Source organism: Pristis pectinata, chromosome 9 (assembly GCF_009764475.1).
Source record: "Pristis pectinata isolate sPriPec2 chromosome 9, sPriPec2.1.pri, whole genome shotgun sequence".
In the NCBI taxonomy this organism is placed as follows: Eukaryota; Metazoa; Chordata; class Chondrichthyes; order Rhinopristiformes; family Pristidae; genus Pristis; species Pristis pectinata.
This window is the reverse complement of record NC_067413.1, coordinates 71242659-71257129: the sequence shown is the minus strand read 5'-3', so window position 1 is coordinate 71257129 and position 14471 is coordinate 71242659. Positions and strand designations below refer to the sequence as shown.

General features: G+C 37.9%; 1 protein-coding gene across 1 annotated transcript in view; it reads left to right on the top strand.

Moving 5' to 3' along the window:
- LOC127574005 (peroxidasin homolog) overlaps positions 1–14471 on the top strand; it is a 256921-nt gene that overhangs the window by 224452 nt on the left and 17998 nt on the right. The window contains exons 20-21 of the mRNA XM_052022598.1: positions 4932–5061; positions 8325–8448. Coding sequence (XP_051878558.1) covers positions 4932–5061; positions 8325–8448 — 254 coding nt within the window. The remainder of the gene's footprint in view (positions 1–4931; positions 5062–8324; positions 8449–14471) is intronic.

Genomic DNA, 14471 nt, shown 5'->3' with positions numbered 1-14471 from the left:
TTTATTTCTTGTAAGATTTTCTTTCAGGTCTTTTATCTAATGTTCGTGATTCCCATAATCGCACATCACTACTCATTCAACACTTCAATCGCCTCTACCACCGTTTTCGCAATTACAAGAAGAAAGGCGAGTTGGTCACAATCTTTGATTTCTATAAAACTTCTCCATGAGTATAAAACTTATGAACAGTGTTATGGTTCAGTTCAGGATAATGTCGGATACCAGCCAGGGAATATAACAAAATATATTCAAATTCAAATATTTTGAGACCTGAGGTGTTTTTTTTTGCCATTCTGTGACAAGCTACCAACATTTCAGAGGAGTAATTTCATTTTAACCACCTGAGAAGTGATCATTCTCTCAGCCACCCGCTGTCAGAAGTGGGTACAGAAATTTGAAACTGCTGACTTTTTATGCACCCATCCTTAATGTTCTGGAGTGAATATATGCATACCTCTTATTTTGTTGATTATTAGGAGGCCCCATGCCACCGCTTACCTCCACTATCCCATGCACAGCTCTACCTATTTTCCACTTCCTTTGATCTCCATTTGACCAATGTACTGCTCCAGCTGTGGTAGAGATGTTACTCCCACATACTTGTCACAGCACATTAGCCCTGGTTGGGGCCTGCCACCCACTATCATCGCTTGCAATCTCCTTAACCCCACACTGCTCCAGATAAGGAAGACCAAACTTGTTGGTCAAGATGATCGTAGAGAAAGTAAGACCCTGAGCAGTAGTAGGGCCTCAGATAGCTAACTGGATCATGTAGTTGCATCAGAACCAATCCACCCCAGCTTTGCTATCTGTCAAGTGCTTCTACTATCATTGATTTTTGGAAATATTTAAGAACTCTTAAAATGAATAAATGAAATATTATGGAAAACCATTAAAGGTTTTAAAAATAAAAGAATAATTACATTTGTTTTAAGATGTTTTACTAATCAAACACACTAAAACAAACATAAATAATTAAAAGTAATGTAACCTTTATTATGTTTGCAGCCCTGCAATTGCCTTTAGAATGAATGGTCTCCGTGATGCTGTATCACCGTACCAGGCCTACTCTCGCCCAGGATTCGAGAATAGACTCCCAACATTAGTGCTCAAAAATCCCAGTAGTCTCTTCCTCCTCAGTTGGACACCATGTGGAGTCCAGCAGTGTGGAGTGACTGAGAAGTTCAGCCAGTAGTATTGGGACTTCTACATTTGCATGGGAGTCCTGAACTTACTGACACATGGGTGGATAAATGTTATGCATTCTGCATGGAACTACAAATCTGTGCTAATATTTTTCATGCACTGGTGTTATTCATGAGATAAATGTTATTTTTACTTACCCCAAATCATGTTGTACTTGCATATTTTCTTCAGTGAAGGAAGCCTGCTATGTTTCATCCAAACTGCCCACTATATAACACCAGTTTTATGTCAATTATTTAACACCTTACTATTCTTCAAGGTGATGTTGGGACTCCCATAGTTGTATCAAACTATGGCACAATAAATTACTGCAATTCAACCAGCCTCTCAGGGCAACAAAGGGAAAGCAATGAATGTTGTCCTTACCAGTGACACCACATCCTGAAAATGGAAAAGAAACCAATTAAAAATCAAGGTTCTGTAACAGATTTCCTCTAAATTGGTAATAGCATTTATGTAAATACCACCTAACTCAAACAAATGTAATGTCTTTGTAATCAGCAAAGTCAGGCTCCTAAAACTGTGCCAATATGGAAACTAAACCCCATTTCATGGAATTTCCATGTTTGTCCCTGTAATAGCGTTGTTTTGTCTATGCTTCCCACCAAGTCGTGGCAGGAAATCAGGAGAGCTCCCTGATTCCACTCAGAATCTATTGCTAGATAACCCACGCCTTATATATTAAGCAAAACAAATATCAGGGAACAACACAGATAAAACTTCACCAGAGGTTTCAGATAACATCTGGAAACAGTTCTAGTTAGAAGCTCATTTTTTTTTAATCAACTATACTAGTTCTTGGTGACATGAATTCCTTCAAGTTCAGTGCCCAGTATTCAATTTCATGTTAAATGTCTTAATATTTCAAAGATTTTAATTTCAAGGGTGTATTAAAATATTCAATGAAGTTCAAAGACTCCATGTTAATTTGTCTAATTTGGGAATGAACGTTTTTGCTTCAGAGAAATGATTGCTGAATATTAAGTAAAGCTGTGGAGTTCACTTGACTAATTTGCACTTCCAGGTTTGCGGGAATCATTTTACCATATGCGTCAGCAACTCATAAGACTGTCTAGGCTGATAACTTATCTTGAGGAGACAATAACAAAACCTGTTGTTCGAGGCGAGTTTTTAAATGATGATTGAAAAAATATATTTCAATATTTAAGCATTTTACCTAAGGAACCAAATGCAAATCTATAAAAGCAATACTATTCAGAAGCATTTGTGTTCCACAACAGGCATCTTTGATTCAAAGATCAAAGATCTGCTTAAATGTAGAACATATTGAATGTATTTTTTTCATTTTTTTATAATTAACTTTGAACTGCAAATATGATCCTCTTGAAAATAATCAAAAACTGACTTTGGTTTCTGCTGAACTTAGGTATTTCTGATGGCAGTTGTTGGGGAAACTTAATGTCAAGAAACCTTTAACAAATTTAATGTGTAGGCAGTAATGCAGAGCAGGTTTCTGCTTCAGAAAAGTAGTCTGAATTATAAAATAATCTAAATTTTGATTTTGTTCTTTTTGCTAAGAGCTCAATGCACATCAGTAAATTAACTAATATAGCAAAATTAAAGAGATTTTATTTGATGTGCTCCAAAATATCCTTAATTTTTGTGCATGCATATTAAAAGCTTTGTGTGTAACTGAGAACCACCAGGCTAATGCCAAATGCTTAGAAAGAGCAATCTTCAAAGTAAGTTCAGAAATTGATGATGTTGAGCCTTTTATTAAAAGTGAATGGCCTCAAGTTAACTCTAAATCTGTTTCATAACATTGCAAGATAGTCAATTATAGCATGGCATTTCAGACAAATTAACAATAAATTGGCTAAGTTTAAAATCAACAACTACCCAAAGCTTTTTCACTAACATTCATGCCTGTCCGCAGCTGTTCGTCTTGTTGAATTCATCTTGTGTTCTTGTTTTCTAATATTGATTTCTCTCTTGTGTGCATTGCATTGATGGAGGTTACAGTATGGAACAACAATATTTTCATTCAAACTGTTTAGAAATTAATTGTATGCACAAATTATCTTTAATATAATTAATTTAAACTGTACTAGAAATTACAGAAAATTTTCAGTCGTAAGGCATCATCTGTGGAAAGAGAACCAGAGCTAATATCCCAGACTGATAACCTTTCATCAGAATTGGGAAAAGTCAGAAATGTAACAGGTTTAAAGCAACTCAAGAGGCAGGAAAAATGGGAGTGGGAGGGGAAGAAGAAAAGGGAAAATCTACGATGCTGTGGAAGGCAAAAGAGATTAAATAAAAAATGGGATGGTGGTACAGGTCAATAGGGAATAATAATGGGCTAAGTAAAGAAACAAGATTTGAATCTAAAGGAATTTTATATGCCCCACCAAAGGAATCAATTCTGATATGTTCCACTGGAAATAGCATGGTAGTTAGAAACAACTGCCAAGTTCAGCAAAGGTAATTTTAGAACAATATCACACAGCACATTTTCTAACATTATTGCCATAGTGAGAGTGGGCACAATAACCACATCGCGGTTGCAGTCATTAGTAGTACTCTTGTATACAAAAAGAACTGTATCCTTAAAAGCCTTCCAAATTAAATGCAATTAGCAATCAGGTCAACAACTGGAGTCCAAAATCCCATGCTTTATCAAAACATTCTGAGCCTACCTTGCAGCAACCCGAAGGCAGCATCATGCCATCCCCTCCCCTTCAACTCTTGCCTCCAATTGGAAGTGAGCAGAAAGAAACATTGGGATTTCTCTAAGGTCCATGTTGGTGACATTAGGTAGGTGTACAGCCAACTGTATCAATTTTCCACCAATGTGGAAAAAGCATGAGTGTTGGTATTTCCTCATGTTAGTATTCAGTGCAAAGCAGCAGTCATACAATCCCTGACATCATTCAACTTCAGTCAGCTGCATTGAACATACATATATTGTGGGAGCTGAACTTTTTACTCTCGCTTCCAAAATTTGCCTTCATTGATCAATGAAAGTGAATTTCAGAAAAAGGAGTACAATGTACAGGTGCTCTATATTTCTGAGTTCAACCCATGTGACTGAGAATGCTTTCACTCGAAGAAGAGACCAGATTTAGTAACCGCCAAAAACAAGCACTGGAATTACAATGCATGAATAATTCACATCCACCTGATGCAATTCAGCCAACATGTTGACATCTAACCCATTGTTCCTCATGAAGGTTTGGGTGTGAAAATTATACTCTGAGCACCCTAGGCAGATACAGCTACTTGCAGAGATTCCTTCTCCTACATTTGCTCCCTTGCTCTTCCAGCAGATTTTCCAGTCAGACCCTCCTGTGTTGCATGCTGCCTGCTGTAATGATTGTGCCTACACTCTGGCAGACTTCAGCTGTGGAAGCACTACTGTGCTCACTCGTGTTGATGCAGATACACCTATTGGGTGTTAACTTGAATCTAACCAGACTTCTACATGTCACAGTAGTGGGTGCTTCAGTGCTGACTAGATGTACCATTCACTGGCCTGAGACAAGATAATTCAGGATTTCCTCAGAACTGAAAATAACCAATACTACAGATACAGATAATATGAAATAAATCAGAAAATGGAAGCACTCAGCAGGTCAGGTGGCATCTATGGAAGGAGAAACAGTGTTAAAGTTTCAGGTTCTGATGAAGGGTCTTTGATCTGAAATGATAACTTTGCTTATAAACACATGGCTGGCTTCAAAGTGATCTCTTTGTTTTTGCAGATTGTAGAACAAGAGGACGTCTTAATCCACTTTCGCAACAGTTCCGCAACAAACGTTCAGTAGAATTCAGCTATCCGGGAGATAAGCATGCAAAGGATGCCTCACCTAGGTCAAACAACCAACAAGGGAGGTATGCAGTTTGTGACTGGCAGTTTTGAAGATGTTATTTGATGGCTTGAATTAGAACAATGAATTCACTGGAATGCAATGTGTTAATTGAGAGCACGGTGTTAAATTACTGCAAATCAAAGACTGATTCATGCATGTAAGGTACCAAGCAATAGATCTAGCTCTACAACATGATTTTGAACAAAACAAAAATAGGCCTAAATAGGATGATCTATCATTGATAAGATATACATATGAAATGCCACCATAACTTACTTTACATTATGATGACATGATGTCCTGTGATTTTGGAATGTACATCTCTTCCTTTGGTGAACTGTAGCAGAATATTTGTGTTAGGTATAAGGCTGAAGATGTTCTTGCAACCTTGCAGTGGTGCAATGGGAACTGAATATGAGGTAAATAGGTACCATGTGAAAGGTGATGAAGAATTCAGGGCAAATGCCAGTAAGGGTAAGAAATTCACTGAAGGACATAAAACAACTATTGTGAGTTGTTGTGAAGTCCTGAGAGAGGTGGCCATAGACTATATTGTTCCTAATTTACATTAATAACAACTTAATAAAACACAGAATGGTGAAATTTGGAAATTATACCTCACAAAGAGTTATTGGGTTAGAGGAGCCAAGCTCAGAAATGACACTGAGTAACAAAGTATATCCAAGTGGGCAGAAGAATAGTAGGTGACATTTAATGCAACAAAATGTAAAATATTTCACACAAGAAGAAAAACAATTGAAACAATAAAAGGCAATGAATGATTTTGAAAGGAGAATCTTAGCAGACTTGAATCCAACTAGTAAAAAGCAATGCAAAGTCAATGGAATGCTAAATAGCATAACCAGAGGAAGTCATAATCAAAATGTATTTTGTTCTTCCTCACCTGAAATATTCTTTGCCTCACATTTGAAATGCTCACAGTGTCAGCAGTAATTCACTGCGATATGGTAAATCTTGTTTTAAGTTCCCACAATGGTGTTCCCAAATGATAAAATACACTTTATCCCAGCAGCAGCAGATGGAAATTAGAAATAAAAAAAAGGAAAAAAATCCAGGTAAAGCAGCATCTGTGGAAAGAGAAACAGGGTTAATGTTTCTGGTCAATGATATTTCATCAAAGTATCAAATAGGATGAAAGAGAGTTCCATCATCAGTTTGCTATACATTTAAAAAATCACCATATCACACTTTAACAGTTCTCATTAATCTAAAATATTAACTCTGTTTCTCTCTTTGCAGATGCTATCTGACCTGACGAATATCCCCAGTGACTTTTTCAATATTAGGTTATTTGTTCTATATCCTTGTTGAATAGCGATTCATCACAAACCTGAATAAGTGAAGAGTTTAATGTAGTTTTCAGACATGTGGCTCGAAAAAAATTCGAAGGTTTAGTCCCTAATCTGTGCTGATATATTAGCTGGTCATTCCAAATGGCTTTTGCAGAGAGATGGCCTGCTTTAAAATCATATTTAGTGACATCTGTTGCAAATAAAACTGCTCAGTTTAAGTGCACCTGATGCTGAGCATCACTGCCAAAAAAATACACCCAAAAAATAGCCATTTGGCAGTTAGATTTTATTGAGTCTGTAATTACTATGACACAAAATGTCATTGTTCCTAGCAGAGGAGAAGTTGGTGAGCAGGAAACACAAATAAAAAAAATAAGGAATAAACACTTAGAAAATGGTTGGTGGCAGTAGAAGTACATTGAACAGTTGTTCCAAGGTAGATATATGAGCATTTTGTTTGAGACTTCATAGCCAATAAATGTGTTGATGTTCAAGCCCCAATGTATTATGCACTACTCAAAAGATCTTGCACAATCAGAGATAATTCCTTTGAGTATTTTGCCACTGGAGTAAGCCCAATGAAAATCAGGAAAGTCTGTGTCTGAGGCAGGTGCAGTGATTGGGCTGGAGGTGGGGGTTGGGGTGGGGAGTCAGGATAAGGAACAAAACTGGGAGTTTGGGCCAATTATTTGATTGAGGGACCGACGAAAATGTTGGCTGCCAGTGAAGTGAAGTGGGCAGTCAGTGAGTTGCAGTTGGTAGTTGGGAAGGTGCAATCTGTAGTCAGGTAAGGTTGGGGTTTGTATTCGGTTTAGATTGAATTGGTGATTGGGGGGAATGCAGTGGTGAGGACCACAAATGTGGGAAGAAGGACATACAAAGTTTGGAATGTGAGAGAGAGCCCGGTAAGAGATATGCTTACCGTAAGTAGCTTCTACCTAATTCAGGTTCCCTCTGCTGGTCTGTATGGGCAGGAATGTTGGAGGCATTTTGGGGGGGGGGGGTTAAGACTAAAACCTGGAATGGGCAGAATGTCTTTTGTGTAGGCTAATATATGCTGATGTATAGAAGACATGATTGAAATAAGTAAAATCCTAAGGGATCTTAGTAGGATGGATGTTGAAAGGATATTTCCTCTTGTGCAAAAATCTGTTTGGAAATAAGCAATCACTCAATTAAGACAGAAGTGAGTCTATTTTATTTTCTCTTAGTGGCTCGTATGTCTTTGGAACTCCATTCCTCAAAGGGCAGGGGAAGCAGATTTTCTGAATAATTTTCAGATAGAAGGAGATAGATTCTTGAAAAGCAAACAGTGAAAGGTTACTACAGATAGACTGGAATGCTGAGTTGAGATTACAATCACATCAGCATTGATTTTATTAAATGGTGAAACAGATGTGGGAACAGGTGGCCTCTTCCATCTTCTAATCTGTATGCTTGTGTGGGACCTGCACTGGCATGAGCCAGGCATGAAGCAATTAACATGATGAAAGGAATGTCCAGTTGTGTGTTGCATGTTATTGGGCACTGCTACACACCTCCAAGTTCCTCCACACAATAACACATGAGACACATGGAGGACCCAGAGAAGACCCAAGGACTTCATTCAACATGAAGCATGGTCTTAATTTTCCATTTTGATTTTGATTGAAATTGAATTGTATGGTGTGCTGAATTCTGTTGTGAATGAATCCAAGTTTTAGGCACGTTGTTTAGTTAATCAGAAAACAGCACTGAGAAAGCTATCATGTTGCTAATTACATGAAAGAAACATGCATACATTTGAAATGGAGTTTCCTCAAGGGAAAATATAATTCCTTTTTATTGTTACTTCTTTTGATATCCTGTATTTAAATAAAAACACTGGATATGTTTTAAGAAATTGCTAATCATAATATATCCTGCATCTTCTGTTTATGACTGAAACGGTTCACCATATTTTATAAGATGAACTCTTTTTTACGAATGCTAGGTACACTCAAGATTTTGGTGAATTTATAAATTCGACAATCTTTCCCAATAATCACGAGACCCCTCAAGATTTCAACAGTTTTGTGGCTGATGTGCAAAACACGATCTTCTCCCTTCGTAATCAGGTATGGATAATAACCTAAAGTACTGTTTCTTTGCCAGTAAATTTACAAATGTCCAGTTGCAAACTTATAGATGAACCCAGACCATTCTGCAATATCTTATTCTGAGAGGTAAATATTTTGCTGAGGAAACACCTTAATCTAACCATTTGTTGAAATAAAAGAGCCCAGGATATGCAGCAGACAGCTAGTCAGATACCTCATTTTCCTGTAGGCATTGTATAGTATAGTGGAGAGGTGGAGACTAAAAGTTAAAATGACCCCTCCATGTCCCCAAAGTCTATCTGAATGTCATTTAACAACATTGACTCATGTTAAGATTTATAAAATAACTACAGTCTATTCTAAATTCAAAGTGCTAATGTAAGTGATCTGCTAATTAATCCTGGCAGCCAGCTCATATATGGCACTGGGATAAATCAAAAAACAAAAGCTTGTAGTGGCTAGAGAACTTTAAAAGGATGTGAGGAAATAAAGCTTAAATAAAAACATTCGGATGCTATGGAAATGCTACAACTTTGCAGAAATAAAGACTCTATTTACTGTTACCCCAGCAACAGAATATACTGTACACCAAGGAATATTTTGGCCCTGATAGTGGAGCAGCGCTTATGAAGGCTTCACTTCCTTAGGGAGGCAAAGGGGAAGTTGTGTAACATGCTGCAGGAGGCCCCTTTGATACATTGCAGGGCATATTTGTAAACTGCTAGGGACATTAACAGTTGGCTTAAAAATCATTATTTTGAGGTATTTCCAGATTGGTTGGGCTGAGCAGGCCTGGCTAAATTGCCCAGATTTCTAAAACTTTGTTTTCCAGGCAACAACTGTTAGCCTGTACTGTGTTACTGTATAAAAAGGTGAGAGAGCATTGTTTGAATCATAGAATCGTGCAGCACAGAAACATGCCTTTGCAGCCCACCTCATCCATGCCAACCATGACGCCTGCCTACCTTAATCCCTTTTGCCTGTGTCAGACCTGAATTTCTCTATGTCTTCCCCATTCAAGTACCTGCCCCAATGCGTTTTAAACATTGTAATTGTATCTGTCTTCATCATCTCCTCTGGCAGCTCATTCCAGATAACCATCACTCTCTGTGTGAAAAACTTACCCCCGAGACCTCCTTACAATTTCTCCCTTCATCTTAAACCTATGCCCTTTAGTTCTAGATTACCCTGACTGGGAAGTATACTCTGTTTATCTATCGTACCTATGAATTTCATAATTTTATAAACCTCCATAACTTTACCTCTCAGTCTTCTAGTGAGAATAAACTCTGCCTATCCAATCTGTCCTTATAGTTGCAGCTCTTCATTCCAGGCGACATCCTGATGAGCCTCTTCTGCACTCTCTCTATTGCTACCACATGCCTTCCTGTAGAATGGTGACTAGAACTGCACACTGTACTTCAGGTGCAGACTAACCAATGTTTTGTACAGATACAACATGACATCCTAACTCTTATACTCCATTGCCTCAGCTTACGAAGGCAAGCAAATCAATTGTCTTCTTCACACCCTAGCCATCTATGTCACCATTTTTAGGGAGCTACAGACTTGCACCCCAAGGTGTCTCTGTACATCAACACTCCTAAGGTCCTTGTCACTTACTCTATATGTCGTATCCATTTTGACTTCCCAATTTGCACTACCTCACACTTGTCTGGATTAAACTCCGTCTGCCACTGCTCTGCTCTACTTTCCAGCTGATAAAAAAGCCTGAAAGGATGTATCACCAGGCTCAAGGACAGCTTCAATCCTGCTGTTATAAGACCATTAAATGGACCTCTTGTATGATAAGATGGACACTTGACCTCACTATCTACCTCGTCATGGCCTTGCACCTTATTGCCAGCCTGCACTGCACTTTCTCTGTAACTGTAACGCTTTATCTTACATTCTGTTATTGTTTTCCCTTGTACTGCCTTGATGCACTGATGTGATGAAATGATCTGTCTGGATGGCATGCAGGAAAAAGTTTTTCACTGCACCGCGGTACATGTGACAATAATAAACCAATTTACCAATTTAGTAGGAAGCATAAGAGATGAAAGTCCTCTGTTATTAGCTTGGAAATGATCCTGGTTTTCTTCTTTCCCTGCATTGACCCCAGCCCTAGAACTAAAGTTAGTTGATGCAGATTGAGTGGGAGTACCTCTTTGCTCAATAATTAACTGTCCCAAAGCTAATTGTTTCTTCACAGCTACTTATTTGTTCTGGTAATCTGATTAGTAAATTTGCAGACAACTTGAAAGTTGATTCGTAAGTTTGCAGATGGCACAACAATTGCTAGAGTCATAGATAGTGAAGCAGGTTTTCTAAAGATACAGCAGGACCACTAAAAACCACTAAATAATTAATCAATTAATTAGTTTCCTCATGCACTAGGACGCACTGCACAGCATGGAAGAAGAAACAGTAGGCATGGTTATGCTAAGTTGAACACGGACACAGCTACACTTGAGAAATGGAGACCAACACAACAATGCGTTGGTTAATTTTTTAAATGATTGAATTTTCAGAAGCATTGGATGTTGTTCATCACTTCAAAACAGTGTATGTGCTTTCTGCACACAAGAATGCAAAAACTTTAAATCCCCTGCATGTTCAGTTTAGCATAACCATGCCTGTTGTTTTTTCTCCCATGCTGTGCAGTGCATCCCAGTGCATGAGTACGCTAATTAATTGATTAATTATTTAGTGGTTTCTGCTGATGGTTGAGGAGTAGTGGAAGGTATAAGATGTAAAATTCTTCCATGCTTTTCTTGGAGATGGTCCTGGTTTTCTACTTTGCCGGCATTGGCCACAGTCCTAGAATTAATGTTAGTTGAGGCAGATTGAGAGGAGTACTGCTTTTCATGATCTTTAACTGTCCGAAGTGCTTCACAGCTAATTATTTACCTTTGAGGAGTAATCGTTGTAGTAATGCAGGACATAACAGCCAAAATACAAAGGTCACAGAAATAGCAGTGAGATAATGACCACTTGCTGGTTAATGGATAAATACTGAGCCAGGCATTGGGGAGAATCCCCCAACTGAATTCAAAATAATGCCATAGGATCGTTAGAAATCATGGTTATTTTATGGCACAGGGGAGCCCATTGGACGGATTGTGTCCTTGGTAGATAAAAAATGGATGTCAGTTGAATCCCTTTTCCCAATCTTTAGTCCATAATCCTATGCGTTATGGATTTTCAGTAGTCATCCAGGTACTTCTTAAAATTGGTGAGGGACTCTGCCTCCAACACCCTATTTGACAGTCAGTTCAAGGCACCCCTAGCTCACTGAATGAATTTTTTTTCTCGATTCTCTGATAATTCTTTGATAAATTAATTTAACTCTATGCACCCAACTACTGAAATAGGTCCCTACTGTTTAACCTGCCTAACCTTTGATGAGCAAAATTGTGCACTGGCTGTGACCAAACTCATGTTTTATACAGTTCTAGTTTGATATCCCTGCTCTTGCATTCTATGCTGCAGAGAGTAAAGGAAGTATCATAAATGTCTCCTAAGCCACTTTATCTACCTGCCCTGCGTTCAAGGATGGACACGCACCCCAAAACCCACCCTGCTTCTCTGCACTTCTCCATATCTTATGGGCTATTCCTTTGTCTTGTTTGCATTAACTCACACATCTCCAAACTGAATTCCATGTGCCAATTTTGTGCATGTCTAGCTACTCCATTAATATCCTCATATAGCTTGGATCTTTTACATTTACTTGAGAGGGCACATGCACTTTAGTTCGACATCTTATCCGAAAGACACCACCAGTTCTCTTTTGATATCATGCTGAATTATTAGCCTAGGTTTTTGTTTTCAGATTTCTGGGAGAGGCTCTTCGACCAATAACCTTCTGACCATTCTAGCAAGATTATACTTAAAGCTATACAATGCAATGTTCAAGCTAAATTTGGGATCTTGTGTGCAATTTTGGTTGTTGTGCTATAAAAGGGAATTCAGAACAACAGAGCAACTGAAAAGGAGTTACGCAAACAGTAAGGGCAAGAAGAATGATTCAAACTGAAGTTATGAATGAGTGATGAGGAATTATTTAAAAGGCATAATAAGTATAAAATGCTTCAGTTCATGTGTGTAATTCTGGTAGTCCTATTACAAATGTGTGAAATTCTGGTCACCTCATTACAAGAAGGATGTGGAGGCTTTAGAAAGGGCGCAGAAGAGGTTTACCAGATGCTGTCTGGATTAGAGGGTATGAGCTATAAGGAGAAGTTGGACAAACTTGGGATGTTTTCTCCAGAGTGTCGGAGGTTAAGGGGAGACCTGATAGAAGGTTATAAAATTCTATTTTATAAAATGGAAGTTTATAAAAGAGGCATGGACAGGGTAGATAGTCAGAATCTTTTACCTAGGGTAGAAATGTCAAATACTAGAGGACATGTACTTAAGTTGAGAGGGGGAAAGTGGGGCAGGTTTTTCACACAGAGAGTGGTAGGTACCTGGAATGGGCTGCCAGGGGTAGTGGTAGAAGCAGAAATAATGGTGGCATTTAAGAGGCTTTCATATAGGCACATGAATATTGCAGGGAATGGAGGGATATGGATCATGTGCAGGCAGAAGAGATTTTGTTTAAGTTGGCATTGTGGTCGGCACAGACATAGTGGGTTGTACTGTTCTCTATTCTATGTACTATGTGAATTCACAATATGAGTGAGTTTTGATCTCATCTACTCCTAGTAGTTTAATATGCATATTTTTGCCAATGTATAATTAAAAAATCTGATTCTACAATGATATTATACTGCCTGATACTATACTATGACTGGTAGTTTGCATAATTCTTTTATTTGCTTTTATAATAACTCATTTTCCCTAATGGTTTGTATTTACTATTAACTAGCAATATCCAAATAATAGACATCAATTCAGTTTTTTGCATTGTTCATAGCTTTGCAAAATTCAAATCAATTTCCAGTAATATTGAACTAGAAATGTTTCAGACTTTAACTGAGAATTTTTAACAGGAAAGTTCCATAGGAAAGTTGATCATGCCAAATATATTAAAATAGAATTGTTTCATTTTATGAATTTAACCCCTTTTCATCAGTTTTGTTATTTACAACAGGTAACAGACACATGGTATTTTAAGTTAGCTTATTATCATCACCAGCATTGAATTATTTCCTTTGGAGACACAATATCCTTTCACAGATCCATTCAAATATTGAACTAGGGTTTATAAACATAACGCTTGGTCCAAAGTTAATGTTTTGTCAGAATAAAGTTTCTATTCCCTGTAAGATATTGGTGTGTCAGTCAGAGAAAAGTAAAATTTTGATCACAGTATAATGCCTGGCACAGTAAGCCTTGATGCCACATTATTCTTTTGGTTAAAAAAAAACTTGAAAAGTGGATTTTAGCTCCTGGTGTTATACAAACATGAGGAGTTTGAAGGTCAAGAAAAAGTGATTTGGCCACTGATGTTTTATAATCTGGACCTAATACTCCCAGCCTGTCTCTAACTGCTTGTTGTCACGAACCAGCAACAAAAGAAACACACTGAGCATGATTCAGTGTTAAAAACTATTTTATTAATTACTACTTACGATAATACGTAAAACAAAAATAAAAATGTTAGTATGTTAGAATTCAAAAATGTTAAACCTCGAACATTAACCCCAAAACTAAACTCTTCGTGTGTGTGTGACAAAGTCCAAAACTCCCAGTTCCGGAATGGTTCTTAAAGTTCAGTTCCGCAAGCCATAAGGTGAAACATGAGCAAGGGCTTCTTCAACAACCACCGTTGTCTGAAGATAAGACGTAGACGTAGAAAAACATAGAGAGAGTACATACGAAATCCAAATGTTCCACGATGGAACCCAAACGACACTTCAGTGTTTACTCGGTAGTGACTTCCTCACCCCGAAAGCATCCGAACCGTGGTCGTCCACATACAAATACCTGTTTCCTTCTACAGGTCAGCAACAAAGTGAACTCCACCGGATTACTTCCAACTTCCATACATGGATTTCAGTGGCAAACACAGTTATTGTTTCTCATCCATC